Source organism: Epinephelus fuscoguttatus, linkage group LG10 (assembly GCF_011397635.1).
Source record: "Epinephelus fuscoguttatus linkage group LG10, E.fuscoguttatus.final_Chr_v1".
In the NCBI taxonomy this organism is placed as follows: Eukaryota; Metazoa; Chordata; class Actinopteri; order Perciformes; family Serranidae; genus Epinephelus; species Epinephelus fuscoguttatus.
The window spans coordinates 37,638,307-37,660,605 of record NC_064761.1 but is presented as its reverse complement, the minus strand read 5'-3'; the positions used below and the strand labels follow the sequence as shown (position 1 = coordinate 37,660,605).

The following is a 22,299-nucleotide window of genomic DNA, read 5'->3' as shown; positions in this document are numbered from 1 at the left end:
TTTGTGCGCGGCTGTGTGTACAGTGTACACAGTTTTACCCCAACACACACATACACACACACACACACACTGAGGCACATACACGATGAAAAAAAAATCTCTTTGCACCAGACATACCACACATGTAGACGAGCATATACAAACACAGACACATGTATCATATAGTGTATGCATACCCACAGACATGTCATGCAATGCTGCGTGCACACATCAGCAGCCCACACATGAATTCACACGATCATGTAACAAAGAGCAGCAGATGTGAGGCTGTTTACAGTTGGCCTCGAAAAATACTGTATGCTCTTTTATTTCTAAATATTACACAAAATGTACAGTAGAGGACTCATTAATTCATGATGAGATTCTAAAAGCGCCGAGACTATGTAATGAACTGGCAAGTCATTACATGTGATGTCATGCCAGACATGACACTGTGATCAGTCCGGAGGGCTTCTTTAAATACTTGATTAATTGTTTGGACTATAAAATGTCAATTATAATTTCATACTACAGCCCAAGATGACACATTCAGTCAGCGGGTGTTCTTTCTGACTTTCAGGCCCAAATATTAATACAACATATTCAGTTAATCATCATAGACAACAAAGGAAATCAGCAAAATTTGCAATTGAGAAGCTGGAACCAGAGTTTTTGATTATTTGTGCTTGAAAACTTAAAATAATTATACGACCAATCTACTACCGATCAATTTTTTGTCTATCAAACAAATACTACACTTGTATTGCACTCGCTGTTCGCTGTTATTCCACCTCACGGTTCTTTATAAAAGGTACAATCGCAGAATGGGGGGACAGAGTTGTCTCACCTTTGAGCCGTGACCAGAGTAACTAATAGCCTCATCACTGTATAAAAGGGACAGCCAGCTGGACATGATCTTGGGTGGCTCAGGTGTGACACTTTGAAGATGTGATATGCATGCGACCCACCGCATGAGATTTATAAAGTAACTGATAGCAGTTAGCAGCTAACTCAAAGAAGAAGAACAGTGGCTGTAAATGTCCGCAAACTGGGAAAACAATGAGGTCTGGGAGCTCTGTACCCTCTGAGCAGAGGACGAGGACGAGGACGAGGATCAGCCGCCACGTAAAAGGAAAGGTACATGATTGTTATTGCCATTACTGCTGACGCTGTTGTATTACATGCCACGCCTGTCATGACAGTTCTTTGGTTCTGTGTAAAAATGCAAAGGTGGCATGAAGAAGGGACCTATAGCGGCCGTATAGCAAAATCTGTGCTCTGTGTAAAAAGGGATTTTATTGCACAAAAAACCATAGTTTCAGATCTAGGCTCTATTATCAGACAGGAAGTAAATAACTTTGTTTTATCCCAGGTCGCAGCGCTGTCTCCCATCACATCAAGCGTTTATCTCAGGAGATGACGGGCTCCAGTGGGGAACCAGAGGATGTGGAATAAATTACAGTAACTATTACTGTAATGTGTGATTGGCTAAAGTTCAATCTGTTGAACATTGTTGTAGGATTCATGATTAATGCGCGTCGACCACTGCTTCATCCTGTTTGTTCTTGGCAAAGGTGCTGGAAGCATCAAACTAATAGAAAAGATTCCTGCACACTTCACTCTGAGCTTTCAGTCTATCAGACCTTCGTCAAAGCAAACGTTCATATGCATGATGAAACAAGTGATTATGAAATGGTGATAAAAACTATGATTGCAACTAATTAATATATCAATGTGGTCCTCATTGTCTTTATCAATAGATTAATCTATAAAATGTAAGAAAAGGGTGAAAACTGCCCGTCATAGTTTCCTTGAGCCTGAGGTCAAGTCTTCATATTGCTTGTTTTGTCCGAGCAGTTCTCAGACAAGACATGAAAACAAAACAAGACACAGAACCTTCACTTAAAGAATGACTTAGTCAGTTCATTTTTTTCAGTGCTGTAAGTAATTGTTTAGTCTACAAAAAGTTGGAATGTACAGGAGTGAAAATACATATTGCAGTTTCCATGAGCCCAAAGTGACGTAGAAATGCTTGTTTTGACTGACGTCTAATCCACAACCCAGTGATATCCAATTTAAACTGATATAAAACCCAGAAAAACAGCAAAATCACTCATTTGAGAAGGTGGAGTGGTAAATTTATGGTTAATTGATTATCAGTTGTTGTCAATTATTTCATCATCTGAATGTTTTATAAACAATGTTATAGCAGTTGAACTTAAAGACTTTAAAAAGGTACCTATTGTGCTCATTTTCAGGTTCATACTTACTCCAATGCTTTGGATTCTACTTGAACATGTTGACATGCTTTAATGTTCAAATATCACATTATTTCCCTAATACTGTCTATACTGGAACACCTGAATTCACCCTCTGTCTGAAACACAATGTTTTAGCATCTGGCTCTTCAAGCCCCCCTCCCAGAAAAGTGCAGTCTGCTCTGTTGGGTCAAAGTTTCTGGGTATTTTGTATCATGGCATCTCTGCACTGTCATATTAACCTGGCATGACTATAACAGAATACATCAGCACTTAAATCATCATCAATAAAAGCCACTGAATTCAAATCTTCATAACTGCACATGCACCCCAGGAATATGAGCTAAAATTGGGGAAAAATTAACAACTTCGGCAACCAAGATTACATGTTCCCCTGATGTTAGCATGTAGCTACATGTAGCAGTGTATTTAATGACGTGTCCAGAGCAGATGACCATACGTCAGCTTGTCTCTTAAGTTGACAAAATCATTGGAAACAGAGATAAAGATGAACATCCAACAGTGCGACGTTACATATGAGACAGAAAATAAGGAGAAGCATAACAGTTTCTCTTATGTCCTTGTGTTTCATTAAATATACCACAACACATTCAGCTCTGAGGTATCCGTCACTTTAACTTCCTTAATTGTGGGCTGAGAAAATGATTCCACAAAGTGTAAAAATGTAAATCTTCTCAGTGCATCTGTAACTTTTTTCCTCTAACAGTCTTACTGTATGATAACAGACAGAAGTGCAGAGTGTTTTACAATGCCTCACATCAATAATTTCACACGTCTGCGTCGGGAAGTAAGCATTTTCAATTTTGAGACACTACTTCAATTGACTTCTTGAATAATACAGGACAGCAATTGAAGCAACATCGTATTTACCCCTGTGGAGATGATCGCAAATACTTTCGAACTATTTCAGCTGGGCATAAAGGAATCATGAAAGGCCTCACCGCTCCCCAGCGTCCCTTTGCGCAGGGAATGGAACCAGAGTCTTAATATCAAAACTTCAAATAGTTCCTGTAGAACCAATGCAATGGTGACGGGGCGGGAGGGGGAGTTCATTTACACTTTACTCACTTTCTTTCCTTTCATTCTTCAACCCTCAGAAGTGTCTCTTCTCTGTTACATCGAAAGTCAAAAGAAGGACTGAAGAGAAAATCTTTTCTTCTTTTCTTTTTTTTTTAAAGAAGCACATTCCCTGTGAGCTATAGAGGCTTAGAATGGTTAGACAATTTAATTGGATAAAAGGAAAAGATTAAAGAGGCCCTGACTCTGTTCCATAAATAATTGATTTCTAATGTATTTGTAGTGGCAGTGAGACGCTGTTGTTTGGGAATGGGGGATGTTGAGTGGCAGAACGCTTCAGATTTCCCTCAGTCTTTGCCTTCTTTGTTTTTTCACGCCGTGATATTGAAGCAGCATGAAAGGCAGAGAGGGAGCACACTTGCAGCTCAATTTGATCTTACATCGTCAGAAATCAAAGATCGTGCATGTAAAGAAGGATCGCAAGGAACTTTTTTTGTGGGAGACCAAACTTTTCACACTATGTTACTAAAGAATACAATTCTGCTGGTGCAACCCTTGCAAACCCCAAAGGCAAAGCCAGCAACTGTAGCTCGTATCCAAAACTAATAAAAGAACCACAAAATCCATTTTGGGACTTCAACTAAAGTTTTGTGCTTGGATTAAAATATCCGATAGATATGGTGGTAAAAACAGACAACACGTTCAACTGCTGCATATGTTGTGTTTCAATATCAACAACACAACGATGCTAAAAGGAATGCATCAAGACACGGCTGATAGAAATGTGGCTACAACAAATTATCTTGCTCTACTTCACAGGCTTAATTTTTGAATAAGCGTTTCCACCCGCTAATACAGCGTTAATTTATTGTGACACCTTTAAAAAGGTGGGCCAAACAAAGGTACAACATTGTAATAACTTCTTCACACTTAATTAGAGACATAAACAATAGGTCAGCGAGTGGTTAACAGCAGAAAATAAGTCTGTTGAACACATTAGGAGTGTAACTGCCAGCTAGTGAACTGCCAGAGGCCACGATTTGTGTGCCGTTTCATCTCTCTCCCCTCTAGGTTAATCTACTTTGTTGCTTCAGATTGCCCTCCGTGCAGCCTGAAAATGCTGTGGCCTTCAGTTGCCTTAGTATGACAAGAGAAATAGCTGTCATCGCTGCATTTCAATCTCTGAATGCCTCTTTCCTAACCCCTGCCTTTAATCTCATTCCCAATGTCAGCAAATAGCAATCTGCAGAACTGCTGCGGCGATGGAGGAGGATGGAGGATAGGCGAGCCTGTGCCACTAAGCATTACTGCTTGGCCTGTCAGGGCCCGCGGTGGCAGAGCGAGGGGGGCTGAGTGTAGGTTACATGTTTTAGAAGCAGGTTGGCAGGAGTGACATGGAGGGGTGCCAGGGAGTGAGCGGGGCTGGCGAATGGGGTGAAAGAGAGAAAGAGAGGGGGAGGGAGGAAGAGGAAAGGCAGGGAACAGGTGAGTGTGTGTGCAGCAAGCTGTGGGTTCAAAGATGTCTGTGTGTTTGTATGCTGTTTATCCGTGCGCACCCGTGTGCTTGTAACAAAGTCTGCGTTTGCGTGCATGAGCATGCGGATGTCTACTCATTCCTGAGGTCAAACGCTCACTCACAAATGAAATCTAGCAACGTGAGTGCCCGGAAGCCTCAGCTGGGCTCGCACGGCAGCTGATCTTGCAAGCCTCAGTGGAGCTGTCTCAACGAGGCAGGGTAGCAAGCGCCGAGCCTGGCGGGGGAGGAAGGGGAGGGGAGAGAGGAGGAGCGGGGGAATGGGGGGTGGTGGCGATGGGAGGGGGGTGGTCACCTCACGTGAACTGCTGCCAAAAAGCGGGCTTCTGTCGCCGGGAAGAGAAGCCCCATGCTGGCACACTGCATCAGCTGAGAAACTAGAAAGCAGCATTGCGAGGTCAGCGGCAGTGCTGGGACAAGATAATGAGAGAACAGAAATGGCAAAGAGGACCCATAAACTATGCTGGGGAAAAAACACTACTTCATGTTTTATGAAACTGCCCCCACTGCTCAAAATAGTAACAAATATAATGAAGTATTGAAAACACCATGTGACCAATTACAAGCAAGATGATGACATCGCAGAAAAATGGCTCAGATCTCATTCATAAAAGAACACAGTTATAGATAGTTTAAACAGAGAAGCTTCAGTCTGACAAATTTGTAGATTTACAATCAAAGCAACATTATTTACATGAGAAAGAGGGTCTTGGAAGTCAAATCCGCTGCCTCACACTGACACACATACTGCATTGCTCTTATGAAGGCAGCTATGATGGATCAGCCGCGGCTATTGTGTTGTATAATCTAGTCTTTTGCAGTCGTACATTATAATCCACTGTAGGTGGTATCGTGATGCATGGGATTTAGACTAGTTGCCATGTCACCAGACATATGATGCCCCCCTGCCCCTGGGTGGTCGCTGACCTCCTTCCAGCAGCATTATGCTCTTCTGTCTCATAGTGATTGCTGCAACATACATAAACGCACAAAGTGCAACAGCACGGTACAACAAAGAGGCGACACTGTGCCACCGCTGTGATGGAGGAAATCCTCTCATAGTGAAAGAGGAAACAGGCTTTTCAAGCTAAAGGGCCTGTGAGGAAAAATTAAAGTTCAGACACTGTGATTACACTGTAGGTAAAGGACAAAACTGAATTTAATGTTTGAATTATTTTGTGTCACAATAATAGTGAAAAACACGCAATAGTGCAAGGTTTAAAGGGACAGTTCACCCCCAAATTTAAAAATATGACATGACCCTGTTACTCAAGATAATCCACAGACCTTGTTATAAGCAGTTTCATGTAGGAACTATTTTCTTTCTATGAAACTACACCCACCAACCACATCACTGTGCTTAAGGGGCCATGTCCACCAAAGTGTTTTTTTTCTGAGGCTAACATATTTTATATTATTTACAATGGGAGTGCTGTGTATTTAACCTATGCTACAGATGCGAGCAGAGCAACGAGGCGCTGGGCGTGAATTCAGCGCTCAGCTACGCACATTGGCCGTTTTTTACTGAGCACCAAGAGTCGAAAAACGTTTGGGTAAACACACTACGCTCATCAGTGTCACTTCACACGTTAATCACAGTGGAGGAGGGACAAATACTGCAAAGACAAAGCGTCACTTTCTAAATGTACAAGTGCTGAATAACAACTATGGAGGAGAAATCTGTTAATGTACTGGATTTATATCATATTTATGCTGCATTTACATGGAATCAGGCAAACGGCAGACGGCAAATCGGATGTCATGTTAGTGGACGAGAGAAGGACGTCAAAACTTGGGCGAGGCCGGCAGAGAATACCGTCCACGGCAACGGTAGACGGCAATGCCGTCCAAAGTTAAAATATTTTAACTTTTACCGTTCAGCGGCCACGGAATACTCAACAGGATGTGACGTAGTTCCGAAACAGAAAAGAAAATATGGCTGAACTTGACAACAAAAAGCTAGTGCTTTTGGTGCAGCAGCACCCAGAATTATATGACCAAACTTTAAAAGCCTACCGTGATGCTTCCAAGAAGGCGTACATATGGGACGCGATTAGCTCAGAGCTGGGTGGAATACCAGGTACGCAATATGAAACGTAACGTTATGAATTGCTTTATTAGCTTAGCGAGCTATCTGGCTATCTGCTGTAAAAACATTGCCATAGCAACAATCACGTGTCACGAGTGTCTCATTTTGCCGTCGTGCCGTTCCGTCAGACCGCTTGTTTATTTCTCCCGTTCCGTCCAGCAGATGTCTCCCGTCTGCCGTCTGCCGCCTGCCTGATTCCATGTGAATGCGGCATTACTCTCACAAATCCACACAGACCTGCAGGTCCGTCTTCTCTCCCCGCATGCTTCAGCCTTTCCCATGGTTATTCCATATTATAGCAACCAGGCGCAACCAGCCCATCTCAGGTAAAAAAATAAAAGCCTCACATCCAGAGTGTTCTAAAACGCTCCTAGCTTGGCGTTTCCTGAGGAGAGCCTGGTGTTTTCAGCTGGGAAAAAAAAAAATGTTCTGGTGGACATGGGGCAGAAGGAAGCGTACATCTACTGCTAGCTCACCTAGCACCACTGAGCTAGCTTATGTTACAGCTCAACCAAGGAGGATGCCATTAATGTTCACCTCTTGCACTGTCATGTGCACGAACCTCTCATCAGTGAGTAGATGTGCGCTTCCTTCTACACAGTGATACAGTTGGTGGGTGTTGTTCGTTAGAAAGAAAATAGTTCCAACATGAAACTGCTCACATCAAGGTCTGTGGATTATCTCGAGTAACTATGATTTCTGGAAAGAGACATTGCTGTTGAGTTTTTCAAATGTATTATTTGGTGCTTTGAGCACCACAAGCTGAGTGATATCTAGTCCCATTATACTGGAGAGAAGGCAGATATCTCTACAGCTGATATATCCAACACTCTGAAGCTCACACCAAAATAATTAAAATTGATTAAAAACACTACTGGTAAGAAGAAAAACATGTACTTTTTAATTTGGGGGTGAGCTGTCCCTTAATTTTTTTAATAACGTGTAATCCTGTTGTTGGTTAGTTTAATTTGATTTGTTTTGATTTGGCAAAGCCTGTGGTTACTGTGGAAACATGGCAACAGCAAATACTGTTTATTACGACAGCATTCAGAGAAATTCATGAGACACTGGTGTATCTGTTTACAGAGCAGCCAAATAAAGTCACATTGCTTTAATAAAGAAGTCAGTCAATTCAAATTGCAACCATGATCTGATTTCATGCTGCATGTGTTGTTGTGTTTTGTAGAAAGACACTCTATTTGTATGCCAGCTGAATGCTTTTGATGTGAAGCAGCTGCAGTTGGGAATGTTGGTTAGCATTTGCAGTAACTCTGTCACAGCTGCAGGAGAGTGAACAGTAAACAGTGAGGCTGAGATCAATGAGATCAAATTAAAAACAGAAACACTGGGTTACATACAAGCAGAATTTTCTCATGAATACTTTGTGAATAGTTTGGCAATTTGAATTCAGGGTGGGAATGGTGGACTCCGCCACTAACGTATATGAAAGCTACCATGTAGCGAGGTAATTAAAGGATGTAAATACACTAAATGGCTATAGCTGAAAAAATGCAGACCATAAATAGTATTAAAAAATGAGGTTTGATTTCATGTCATTTTAAGTAGTGGTGGGCGTGGCTTCAGCACATTCAGCGGACATGCCCCCAGCATCTCAGAGCAGAGAATACTGCCTGTTTCTTCAAGATTTTGGAATTCAATTTTATATACTTGGCGACTTTTTAAAAAAAAATTCAGCGTTCTTTACAACACATTTTTTCTGCGGTGTGACAAACTCATTACATGCATTTATTTTTGCTTTACCTGGGACTTTAAAGCTATATATATATAATGTGTATATAATATAATTTATTTGTAATGGCATGACCATTTGCGAATAAAAACAACCAATAAGAGCTGAGGAGTTTCTAACGCAGCTGCCAATCACATCAATCACTGCTTGTGAACTGCTGTCAAACTGTAAACTAGGAAAATGTCTGTTTTCAGAAACATATTCTAGTGTACTCATTCATTCATGTTCCGTAACTGCTTTTCCTGTTGGGGGTCGTGGGGGGGTGGGGCCTATCCCAGCTGACACTGGGCGAGAGGCAGGGTTCACCCTGGACAGGTCACCAGGCTATCACAGGGCTGACACATAGAGACAAACAACCATTCACACTCACACTTATAGACAATTTAGAGTCACCAGTTAACCTGCATGTCGTTGGACTGTGGGAGGAAGCTGGAGCACCCAGAGAAAACTCTTGCTGTGAGGCAACAATGGTAATCACTGTACCATCGTGCCACCACTATTTCATTTTAGTGTATTGTTTAGCTGCCAAATTATAAAGTTGGTCCAGCTGGTGGGCGGTGCTGGGTGCTTCACTCGATTGTTTCCAATATGGCAGCAGGTCACAAACTTTCTCATATCAAAGCTAAACAGAACATAAAATATGTCTTGAAAGCATCTGAGGTGAGAAATGGGCAACGCAGTAACAACCTCTTAATTCATATTTAATCAGCGCTGCCAAATTGGCCGCAGTTCACGAGCAGTGACGGACAGGATTGACAACTGCGTTGGAGACTACATAGCTCCGATTGGTTGTTCTCTGTGGGCCGTGGCACATTCTAGAAAATGCCACTGGAGGCAACAGGAGGAGTACATGATTTTTTTTTATGTAGTGACACTTCCAGAAAATATAATAAGTTATTTTTTAATAAAGGTTACCAAATACAGCTTTAAAGACTTTTTTTTTCTTACAATTTAATGTAAAGTACTTCAAGCTGCATTTTATGTGTGAAAATATCTATAAATCTGAATGTGTTATCACATTAAAACTTCATGTTTATAGGAGCTTTTGTTTCTGCTCCGTACACATGCCAGATGAAGACGACTTTAAAGGTACACCTTTGTGCACTAAACAGAAACAGTTATCTGTATTAGGGGAGACGGTTGGCCAAAGGCATTTGGAGACTGTGGAGGTGGAGCGTGGTGGGGAAGCAGGGTTGGGGGGGCTGAGGAGGTTGGGGGGGGGGGCGTCTTTTTAAGCCAGCAGAAAGGTTTTACTCTGACACACATCCCACTTGTTATGACATGTAGAGGCACATCTAAAAGCAAACTCCTAAGAGGTTGCTGAGGGCGACCTCAGTAATATGCAAATGAATTCCACCAGAGTATCTTAGACAATGCACAAAGCTGTCTAAACTGGAAGCCTATTAATACATTAAGTTATGATGCTCAGTTGTGTTATAAAGAAACACAGGCAGCTCCGCTCTGTGAGCACACTGTGTGAACCTAAACTTTTTCTGACCCAATTACCTTAGCTGATCTGTTCTGACTCCTCTGGCCTGTACTGTTACTGGAGCTACACTGCCATTTGTATCTCTTCCAAGATTCCTCATGAACATTTCATGCGAGGTGTCTTATAAATTATGAGGGCTCCTCCAGCTGACATTATGAGGGAAAATGGCAAAGCCTGCCTTTTCTTCTCTGGCTCTTATCATAAAACAAAGGCTAGCTCAAACCAGGAGGAAAGGCTTTCCCGACAGCTCCGAGTCCTGCGTGGAGTACAGTATGCCCAAATGAATCTCTCTGTTTATTTCCACTGACTATCTCTCTACCATCTGATAATAACATTACAAAAACATTTATGCCACGGCTCAAAAATCTCACTGGAAAATCACATAAATATTGATTGGATATTAAAATTGCACATCTTTTTTAATTCTATACAGTGAGATACTGAATGTCTGGGATCACATGAAGGAATTCTCAACTTGTCATTTTGGTATTAAAAGGAGAAATAAAAACAGATTCTCTGCGGCAGAATGAACTACACTGCATAAGTATCATCATCACTAATTGTAAATAATGCAGAGCATCTCATCCTTTCAATTATTCAGCTTTATGTCCTGGTTTTGGTTGACAGAAATGTAGTGATGACAAAATATTGTAAGTTCCTCTGATGCACAAATGCCAAGGCATCTGTACTGCAAGCTGAGTAGCTGTGTCTTATTAGATTTCCACAAACACAGTACACCTACGCACAACCTAAGTGGATTAAATATGACGGATGATGACATTTGGAGAAAAGGCTCTTTCAGATTACTCAAATCTAATCTGGAACTCTAAATCAGGACTAATCAGTTGCTTTTCAAAGAAGCTTCAATCATAGGAGGAATTTCTGGCTGGAAAACTGGGTTTCTCGCAAGAAAAGACGTTCTTTTATACTGAACAATTTTCAGGTTTTTTTTCTTTTTTTTTTTTCTTTACAGTTTTGAGGAGTGTTGCATTTGAGAACGGCTGCTTTTTATCTGCCTGTTTTGCCACCAAAAAAAAGTCCTCATTGCTGTGACTGGTGTAATTGCAGCACTGAAGTTGTTGTAAAAAAGCATGATAATGTTGTGTAACTACAGATGGAAGTCTATTGAGTCCTCTGAAAAGTTTCCCTGTGACATCACAGAGCTGGAGTGTAACGTTAATTCAATTCAATTAACCCCCTCTGGACCAATGAAACTCTGTATAGCTGCTTCAGATTAGAAGCTCATCACAGACATTAGTGACACCAATAAAACTTTGCTATAGGAAGACAATGATCCAGTCCAGTAGTGCGCCAGAGATCGCAGCCCCACTTTGATTAATCTTGTTAATTACTAGCCTTAGGGTTTCAGCAGCCCTCTTCCCCCTGTACCCCACCAAAAAAAAGAAGAGGAGGCTTGTGTGCCATTAGGTTCTTTGTAATTACAAAAGTCTCATGCTCTGGGACTGATTATCCCACAGCCCTGCACGTACAGTAAAGAACATGCCGGACTAAAGTTTAAACGTTACCGTGGTGGTGATATGTACATTATTCAGCGGGGGAGGACAGGGGCTCTGTGGATTTGCAGAACGGCATGTGCCTGTGCTTGAACTCTCTTCTAATGAGTCCCTGCAGTCAGGCTCCTGCCCTCATCCTCTTTCTATCTCTCAGTGAATTCAGCTGTCGCCTTGTTTAACCACAAGATGACCCTCCTCGCTCCCTCCGCACACACACACTCCCCCCACCACTCCAGTAACAGCCAGCCGCTGTCAGCTGGGGACGCACACGCTATCCCTAACTTGTTCTGGCTACCTCAGCTCACATATGACCCATTTCTCAACTCCCATGTCCTTGTTTCACTAGCCTTCAGCCACTCTGCCTTATAGTGGCAACTGCATGCATGGTATAGCAGTACACAGGGTTCAAGCCAGGACTGCATCGCATACCCATTCACCCAAAAATTAGGCCAACAAGGCTTTGAGGGCCATGCCTCTGTAAAATGACTACACTTTGCTTAAGCCAGCAGATCCATTTGACCTATGTCTAATGTGGACCAATTAAGGTCTTTACATCAGCGCGCACCAACGTGAAGCCGAATATCCCTTAATACCAGTTAAATACATGTCCCTGTAGCTATAATACACCTACACATGCTATCATGGGTGTGCTGTGTGATTATGTGCTGATATAAAGCCAGCTCCAGAGTCCTATTGAATGTATTGAGTGAGGTATCTAATGGGCATGGGAATTAATTCCAGGGCAAAGGGGATTAAAGGCTAGAGACGAGAGCAGCAGAGGGATGGCACTCGCTGGCAGCGGAGGGTACAGAGGGCGGAAAAATAGAAATGAAATATAAATGCACAGAATCCTTCTCTTTTGAATCCTATTTTGTGAAATAGTATTGAAATTGGTATTTTGTTTAATCCTGGCGGTTATATTTTTTTTCAAATGAGAACTAAATTAAATATCAAGTGCTTCAGAGGAGAAAAAAAAGGAGGAGAAATACTGTAAAAAATACCGCTGGACAATCAAACAAGATACAGAGTTTTATCAAAATCAGGATGTTTCATCTGTCCAAAGCCTTTATCTCTCATTCTCATCATACCCCAAGCACGAGTCGTGCCTTATCCTTTGATCACAATGATATAGTTTTGAGACTCTACCTTGAGGACTGCTTCCCAGACTGGTGGATCTGCTACTGTGTCTACACTTGGAAATCAACAGATAAGAAGTACCAAGAATACTAGGTTAACCTCGTCTGTATCACACACACCTGCACTGTACTCCGCAGCCTCCAGCCATTTTCCAAAAACATTGTTCTTGTGATACAAAACTAACTTTGTGGGTCACTGGGTGGGCTAATCTAGGAAACCTTATGCCAGTTTTATTCTATTAACCCACTGTCCCACATTGTTTGATTCCTAAATGTGACATGGGTTTGGTTTTGTAGCACAACCAGTAGTTTTTGACGGCAGGCTATATAAAAGAAGTCGACATCCCCACCATGATGTCATCCATTCTTTTATGGACAACCGTTTTAAAGCCTCAAGTTCGGCACTTTGGTCATCGCCATTTTGGTTTATTGGAGCCAAAAGTTACCATGGCCCTGTTTACACTGCATGCCTAAAAGGTATGATCGCAGGATGGGAGAACAGAGTTGTCTGGCTGGAGGGACAGAGAGAATGTGACGTTTTGACGACATGTTTTGTGTGGAACCAACCAATGGGAGATTTTAAAGGCAGCTTGCAGCAGTTAACAGCTAACTCTAAGAAGAGAAACAGCGGCTGAAAATGTTCGCAAATTGGGAAGACAATGATGTCCAGGAGCTCCGTGCGCACTGAGAAGAGGACGAGATCAGCCATCATATACTGTACCAGGTACGGTAAATCATTGTTATTGTCATGTTATTTTTTGCTTCCAGGATGCCAGCATGGTATCTAAACTCACACAATAGGGCGGCATTAAGGTAGCATTGTTTGGTTCTGTTTAAAAAAGCAAAGGCAGCGTAATAAGGGGACTTTGTAGTGGCCCTATTGTGGGACCTCTGTGCAAATAGGGTTCATATTTGGATGACACAGTGGAGCTGTGGAGGAGCAAGGGGTGGATCTGAATGAGCCCAACAGTCTATAGTGAACACAGGTTACCAGCACAGCAGGGCCAAGTACCACTAGCAAAGCAAAGGCTAACATATCAGCTAACGCTAGCTAGCGTGGTTAGCAGGGTGCATCTGTAATACTAATTATTATTTTGACGAGTGAAAAATGAATTTAAAACTAAATGTACTTAGCAGAAAAAACAACCAGCCGACTCCTCAGAGTGTCTTAAACTGTAGTTAGTGGTGGGCGCAATTAGTTTACCAGTGAATTTAATGATGCTACTTTTGCTAGACGCCTATAAACTTAAAATTAAAATTATTATTTTGTGCAATCACGTTCATCCATAAAAATGCTGCTGTAATAATCAGGCACTTTTACTAAAGAATATTGTTTTAAAGAAATATTATCATCAAACTTTCATTTATTGAGTTGTTATCATGTTTTGTTGGATAAAAACACAATTAATGATTTTAAATGGCTATCATGCTATATGCAGCATTTTTTTTGGACGATATTTAACCTTATAATTTTGCTCAATTTTGACTGCTAGTCAACTAGTCTAGGTTAAAACTTTTTTTTTTTTTTTAAAGGTCAGAAAATTAGCCATTGGGAACATCGCTACATTTTCAGGCCACTAAAATGCTACAAATATCTTTGATAAAGTGAAAACACAATTTGAAAAGGTCAAACTTCTAACACCAAACACGAAAAAATCCCACGAAAAATCCTGATTGACAGGTCACTGTGGTAGCCACGCCCTTTAGCATACTCTGCTTTATTGTCTGTTTTACTCTAAATGGGACCATAATTTATAAATGAACATCATGCTGTATGGACGAGGACTTGAAACTAGCAATGGAGACCATAAACTCATTATGAAAATGTTTACTGAGGTTAAAATCAAGTGAGAATTCAGGTCATTTTTTCATTGACTTATATACAATTAGGCTCCCCATCTGTAATCAGTTGAGTCGCCCCCTGCTGGCCATTAAGAAGAATGCAGGTTTAAGGCACTTCTCAGATCTGGACACTACGTTCACTTCTTTTTATACAGTTTATTTTTCTCTAGACCGTTTCTCCTTTAAGCCTCACAAAATGTCACAGTGAAACAGAGTGAGTGCTCCTAATGAGATCATTACTACCGGCGCTAATGTTTTCACAACTGCTTCTGTATCAAAAAGGAAACTTGTGTGTGTGTCTGCAAAGCTGTTCCCTGTATTACTGTTCCATGTGAATCAAACAGTGACTCACGGGCTAATTTTAGCCACTTTGCTACTCTCACCTATAAATGCCACATCGTCAAGTGACTCTTGTTGTGACAGAGACGCTCGCAGCAGGCGATACAGGACCACTTATGGCATAAATGATCATATGCTTTTGTTTAGTAGACGGCGCTTTGAAGCTGAATATCAGCGTATGACTCTGGGAGCCTCCCCAGTGCAACACAGAGCAGACACATATCACTTCAATATGTGATACATAACAGGGGCAAACTGGAGCAGGAGGAGGCTGAGGTGGAGGGAGGAATCAATTAGCAATGAGCAGCAGGTCATTATGAGTGAGTGAGAGCTTGTTAGATCCTAAAGATCACCACACTGTCTTTGTGAATGTGATTACTGTTGTGTAGTATGTGTGACGCCAGCGCTCGGCAAGGACTATTGTGATGCTTCATGCGTGTATTATAAAGAACATGTATCTTAATTAGTGTATAAATTAGACAACAGTGGATTTGATTGTTTCATGAGAAGATAATATCTTGTAGGATTCATGTCAAGAGTTCCTCTTGAGTCGTTACACAATCTGTTACACACAAAGTCGTCATTTGATCCATTTTTCTTTGACTAAACTGGGACATTCGTATTGTATCATGTGTGTATTAACTGTATCTGCCTATATTAAAAAATAGTGCTGTCTCTATTCATTTGGTCCATTTTTCTACAGTTACATGTTTTTTCTGTTGAAGATGTGACTCATTAGCTAAACAAGCAGAAACCCAGTGGTGTAGTGATAGCTGATGAGATGGGGGTGCTACTGGAGAGATGGGGAGGTTACTGAAGAGGAAGAGGGTAAACTCTTCCATGTATTACAAAGGCTTTTTGGCTGACAGGTCGGTGTACCGTATACAGCCAAAGACAAAGGGTGGTTATACCTGTATACTTGCGTATACTCTCCACTACACCATTTCCTGTAATGCTGAAAAGATACAGTATCTGGCCTTGTACACTCAGACTAGAATTAAAGAAATTTTGAACACTAACTCATTGTATAAGCTCTCAGTAGCTGTATTTGTCAGGACAGCGGTTTTATTTTGTCGCTATTTTGATGCTAAAACTTGTCTTAGTATTTGCTGGCAGAAAGAAAGTAGTTTACAATATAAAAAAAAGTAATCTAAAATAAATGTAGTTAGACAAATTACGTATGGCTTTCAAACAGCAAGCATCAAACAGAATCTAACTCCAACATGTTAGCCCAAGGCTAAAACTAGAAATGCTAATTAGGTGTGAATAGCTAACTGTCCTGTCCAACTTCCTTCCAACATAAGTCTTCAAACAACATGCTGAAAAAATACCATTATGGATTTTAACTTTGTGGTTCAGATTCTCTCGTGACAAAAAGAAAAGGAAAAAGACATCAAGCCGCCTTTGCAATATATTAGCTTTTATCACAGCAAACATTTTGACTTGTTCTAGTAGGGAAAGCAGGTGTTACTATTTAAATTAAAGGAATAGTTCACTTAAAAACAATATCAATTGTATATAGTAATTACCTCTCTGGGCTCTCTATGGCCCCAGATAGGTGGTATCTAATTTTTCATACCTTTATACCTTCCTAGAATTTCACCGGCGTACACGATACATGATGGTATTCAGGGTCCAAAACTAACACTCGCCAATTACGGGTAGATTTTTCACTGGCTGGTAAATTTTTAAGACCACTCGCCACTCTGGCGAGTTATTTTTTTACCAGCAAAAAATGCATTTATTGTTACTGTAGAACAGTGCTGGTATCGGCTGGTTTCCTGGCAGAGTAATGCGTATGCAGAGTAATGCGTATTTCAGGCAGAGACGATCTTTGGTCACGCCCGCGGAAGCGCTGTGAATAGCCTCGGAGTGCCGAGAAGCGAAGCCAGTTTCCTTTCGGCGCCCATGTTAACTGATTGTGTCATCCACACCAGCCGCGGCGGCTGCCCTGTAGTGATCGTTTGGGCGTCTGGCCTATTTTCTGCGCAAGCCGCGAGCGAATGTGTCAAGCCGGGCAGTTACCCATGTTGGAAAAACAGCCCCAAATGTGACGTAGACAACAGCTGGGAGCAGAACCGCTTGTCAGCCGACGTTGAGAAATCCGCGTCTGATGTGAACAGGCTTGCGCGAGAATTTCGGTGCACTGCGATCGCTGCCCAAATGTACCTGAACAGCCGAGCACACAGGTATGTGTTGTGTCAGAGGAAAAACGAGCCGTTGACATTTCTGTCTTTGTGGCAGGTAACCATCCACAAACCTCACCGCACTTTAGGGACTGTTCTTTACTTATGAAGGGACTGTTCTTTACTTGTATGTTAATCAGTTGGTGCAGTTTCACTTAAGTAAAAAAAAAAAAAAAAAAAATGACTTCACTTGTATTGGAGTAATATTTGACCAAGAGTATCTTTACTTTCATTCAAGTCATGTTGTTGAATACTTTGTCCACCACCAGTCTGGTCGAGCTAAAATCTTGTGTCTCAATGTCCAAAGGGGACTGAAGTCAGTGATTCATGTTAAATTCCTTAATAAATGATTCTTTTTGCACTGTAGTAAGAATACTACAGAATTTATTAACCCAAATATTACTATTATTATTATTATTATTATTATTATTATAATTATTACTATTAGTATTTGTGTGCGGCACTACACAAAACCCCACGAACCCCTGCGACTGGTGAATTCATTTTTAATCTATATTTGTCTGTATTTTTGACAGTATTGAAAATTGTACTATCTGGATTTTTAAATACCCTGGTAAACCATAATAATCGTGATACCACCCAAGCCCAGTACCAGAAAAAAAAAACAAAAAACATTTTTAATGGCGGCATTTCCTATGGAGCAATTTGTTGTACATGCAACCGTCTATCATCCGAAAAACGGTATGTTGTATAGAAATAGTTAAGCAAAAACAGTTTTGTTTGGATTTCCATGAGCGTACGTGTAGATGCAAGACGCTGGAAATGCTGCACAGGAATTTCAGGTGTTCAATAACCGCTGTCTTTCATTTGGCCGTTAAAGTCCACTGGCACTGATATGCTTTCATTTTCCCATGTTTTTGTGTCACAGTGACTAATGGAAACAAAAAATTTTGAAAGTGGTCCAGTTTTGAGAGAGACGGCTATGCCAAGTAGCCCGATTCTGGCTGCAATGTACACACTGCTATATACATCATCACTTGTTTTTGCCACTGACAGGCTCAGATTATTATGGAGAGGAGCCCTACAGAGACACAAAATGTTTATCTTTATCCTTCTCTTGATCAGGTCTGTTTGCTTTTCTACAACAACTCAACTCACATGATTTCAGACCAGACCAGATCAAGCGAAAGGTAAATGAAAACTTTTTATTTATTCATCAGACACTTAAAATAACAATCTGAACCTGTCAGTGGCAAAAACAAGCACTTTAATTGGACGTACATTGACGGTGCGATATTGCCACGAGTAGCAGCATGTTTCACCACTGCTGGCTGCCGCACTCTTGCTCATGGAGCAATTTCAGAAAATTGAGATAAGATAATCCTTTTTTTACTCTCATAGTGGGTAAATTCACAGTAATGGCAGCAAAGTGAATAGAGCAAAAAAGGAAGCATGAGTACAAACAAAAATATACAATAAACAAGACACAAATTGTTCCTATTAGTCACTTAGTCCCAGAAAAACATGGGAAAATAGGGACCAGGTTAAAAAATACCAAAGTTCCCCTTTAACACCACAAGACAGAAAACTTTTCTAGGACCACAGAGAGCAGAGGGAGGTGAGGGCAACATGCAATTCATACCATGTGTGGGTGAACTATTCCTTTAACACTGTCTCAGTAAACCATGACAGTGTGACACAATACCAGGCTTCCTAAAACCAAAGCAGCTAAATGGAATCCAACAATCACTTATTCTATTACTTACACCTGTGTCAAAATGTCTTCTGTGAAAAAGGCTAATGCCAACCAAGTGTGTGTGTGTGTGTGTGTGTGTGTGTGTGTGTGTGTGACATGATCTCTCTTACCAAAATATTCCTCAGATGGTGGGTGGTCCATGTCAAACAGCATCTTCTTGGTCAGGCGCTCCAGCTCGTCCTCAGGGTGGGCCATGGGTGCACCGCCCTGAGAACAGGGGAAAAGAACATAGTTGTGATTCACAAAGCCGAGCGAGGCAATGAAGAGCATTTTCAGCGGTTTCTTGTATTTATTTCCACCTCACTGATGAATGTCACCTGTGCTCTATGCCTTACAAATGCTGCTTAAAATGCAAAGTAAAAAGTGCAAGGATACATTACTTAACAAAATATGTCCAGATTCAACTTAAAGATTCACAAAAACCTGACTTCAATAAATCAGAATGAAGCACTCTCTCAAGGTCAAACAAAACACATTCACTGTAATTAAAATGCAGTGGACGATCTTCAGTCTGCCTTCCCCCTCTGAGATATCTGACCCTGGCTCAGGCCCCAGTGGTGTGCAGCCCAGAAGGTTGTGCATATCCTTCTGTGCAATACAAGCATGTGGAAAAAACTGTGACCCTGACTAATCCTTTTATTTTGGAAAAATAATGATAACAGAAGGAAAAGGGGAGGCAAACATTAGAGGGAAGCTACTTTTTAAGTCTTGTACATTTGGGTGATAGGTCAGGAGATAGTTATTTTTTCGTACTCTGAGCACAAAAGACTTTAGGTGTGAGCTGTGCTGAGGCCTAATCTGTAAGAGATTTCAGAAGGATGACATAACTCTCTGAAGATGCCACTTCCTTCCCTTCCTTGTGAGCCTGGCCTCCCTCTTATCATGCAGTCTCTGACATCTGCCTGCTGTGTGTCTGTATGGGGCTGACGTGTCGTGCCTGACATTTTCTGCCAATCATCCGAGGAGCCGCAGAATACAGCTACCCCCACCCCCCACCCCCCCCATCCCCCAGCTCCCAGCCCCAGCTCGCGGCGCAATCCCGTCACAGGTGTGTGTCCTTTGCAGACACCCTGGAGGCCTGAACTTGACTCCTTTCGTGCTGCGCGGCTGAGCTTTTTCAGAAATCAGTGACACTCGGATGACCTTCCCTAGATCTGGGGCCGGCTGGATCTTTACAGTAGATTTGATTTTCAATATTGTAACGCGGGGCGAGATCTGAGCTGACCTTTGAGGTGTTCCTAATTGTGACGTCTGGGAGCTGGGAGGATGTTAGCGACTGGTCTGGTTTTGTACTTATTTATCCGTGGTTTACTGTGTCACATAAAGGAATCAGATTTGTCAATAGGAGATTGAGTGAAGAAATGTTTTTGTATTCAGAATGAAAGAGTAATTACAGATCGAGTCTTCTGGTATTATTGATGACTAAATTTGTATGCATGTAATTTTCATTAATTCGACTCATTGTATGTGTCAGTCAAGGTTTCAAGAATATTAATAAAGTAGGTGGATTTTCAACACCACAGTTATTATTATTCTTATATCTTTTATTTAACTAGGTAAAAGTCTCACTGAGATAAAAAAAAATCTTTTTTTTTTTAGGAAGGTCTTGGCCAAGAGAGCAGCATAAACATTGTTACAACACTTAACACAAACACAATTGTAACACACCACAAATAAGCAAGTACAACATCTAATTAAAATGCAAAACAAAAAACAGCATGCTATTTTCTCGATCCTTTAAAACTGACTCAAATTCCCCTCTCATGGAGAAAAAAAATGAGTCACTTAAGTATCATGATTTTTTTTAAAACATTTTTTTAATTGTTTTATAGTGCCTGAGTTGATATAATTCAAATGCAGAGATGTAAAGCTGTTACCAGTTTTACTGTGGTAATCTACAAGTAAGTAAGTGACGTCAAATCTGTTTCAAGAAAAACAAAGCCCAGGCAAGAAAGCAGAAAATGGCAGACAAATCAAAGACACAGACTCCAATTCAGCCAGCTGAGCGCAAACTTTCTGCTGCTGCCTTTGCACAGATTACACCCAGCCTGCTGTGAACCACGATGCTGGGGTTTGCACTAGTGCTGCACGATTAATCTAATCGCAGTCGCAATCGCGATGTCAGGCTGTGCGATTACATAACCGCATAAAAGGCTGAGATTTGCGATTTAATGTAAATAAATGTTAACGTGTGTGCCTGTAAACGTGACTGCCTCTCCTGCAGTGTGTGGAGTTTGTTGACATCACACCCACAAGCTATCCTGGTGCGTGCAGCCGGCGTGTAGCAGTGACCAACACAGACGCTGAAGAAGAGCATGAGCAAGACCATGAACAGGCTGAGTTGGTGGCGAAAAAACGTCTGTTACATGGCGATATTTTCAGGTGCAGCGACGGCGACGTTGAACAGAAAGACGTGCTGTGTAAGTATAAAAGTTAAAGTCGCCACGTCCCGCAGCAACAGGACCAATCTATATCAGCACAAGAGACAGCACAGAGAAAAGTAGGAAGAGTGCATGCGAGAGAAAGCAAGAGACCCGTGTAACGTGAAAGACAAAGAGACAACTGAAAGCCACTACTCATAAAACAACATCCAAGCACAGTTATGCAAACATTTGTAAGTGTCATGGGGAAATCACAGACTCCATAACAAACTACTGTCATTTACGTGACAACGCCTGAACGCAACATATGCTCGTTCCGCTGTGTGTACAGTGCCGTGCTGCGCTGCTGTGTGAGCAGCGTGTTTGAATGTGCTCAGTCTGTTGATGGTTATTAACACACTGTCCATAAAATAACTACATCAGGTCAGGTCAGGTCAGGTCAGGTCAGGGCCCCCCTAATATAATGGAGGGGAAACAGTGAATCAAGCAAGAAGAATAATGATACCATAATGTATTATATTGTAAGCGCAATCGCAAATCGTGATATTGTCCACTCAAATCGCAATCACACATTTTTATGAAATCGTGCAGCACTAGTGTGCACCATGTTGAATTCGAGTTGCTACAGCCACTGCTGCGTCCGTCTCTAGAGCCTCTGTCTGCTTTTCTTCTGGCAAACAATCATCTAGCAGGGCGACGTGGAGACTGCGGGATGGCTCGCTATTAAGCTACCTAATTCTCGCCTCAGAAATTATAGTTGGATTTTAAAATATGCGACGGCCCTTGGACACATTATGTGCGACGACCACTTCTATCAGAAAAAAAACCCCAAAACAAATCCGTGCTAAAATAGTGATATTCCATCAAAATCACTTAATTCTACGTCTCATTTAAAATAAACTGTTTGCACCATCTTAGGCAGGCTTTTTTCATCTCAAGGATTTCATCTTCAACTTTTAACTTTCAAATATCAAAGGCTATGTTTTAAAAATCTAATAACTAATTCGACTCAAACTGGAGGGAGGGTCATACATTTTCTGACAACCA

General features: G+C 41.4%; 1 protein-coding gene across 8 annotated transcripts in view; it reads right to left on the bottom strand.

The window, feature by feature from the left end:
* Positions 1–22,299, bottom strand: part of LOC125895302 (LIM domain containing preferred translocation partner in lipoma) — a 253,387-nt gene that overhangs the window by 52,688 nt on the left and 178,400 nt on the right. For all 8 annotated transcript variants that reach the window (XM_049587035.1, XM_049587036.1, XM_049587030.1 and 5 more), the window contains one exon: positions 18,982–19,078. In XM_049587035.1, the coding sequence (XP_049442992.1) occupies positions 18,982–19,078 (97 nt within the window). The remainder of the gene's footprint in view (positions 1–18,981; positions 19,079–22,299) is intronic.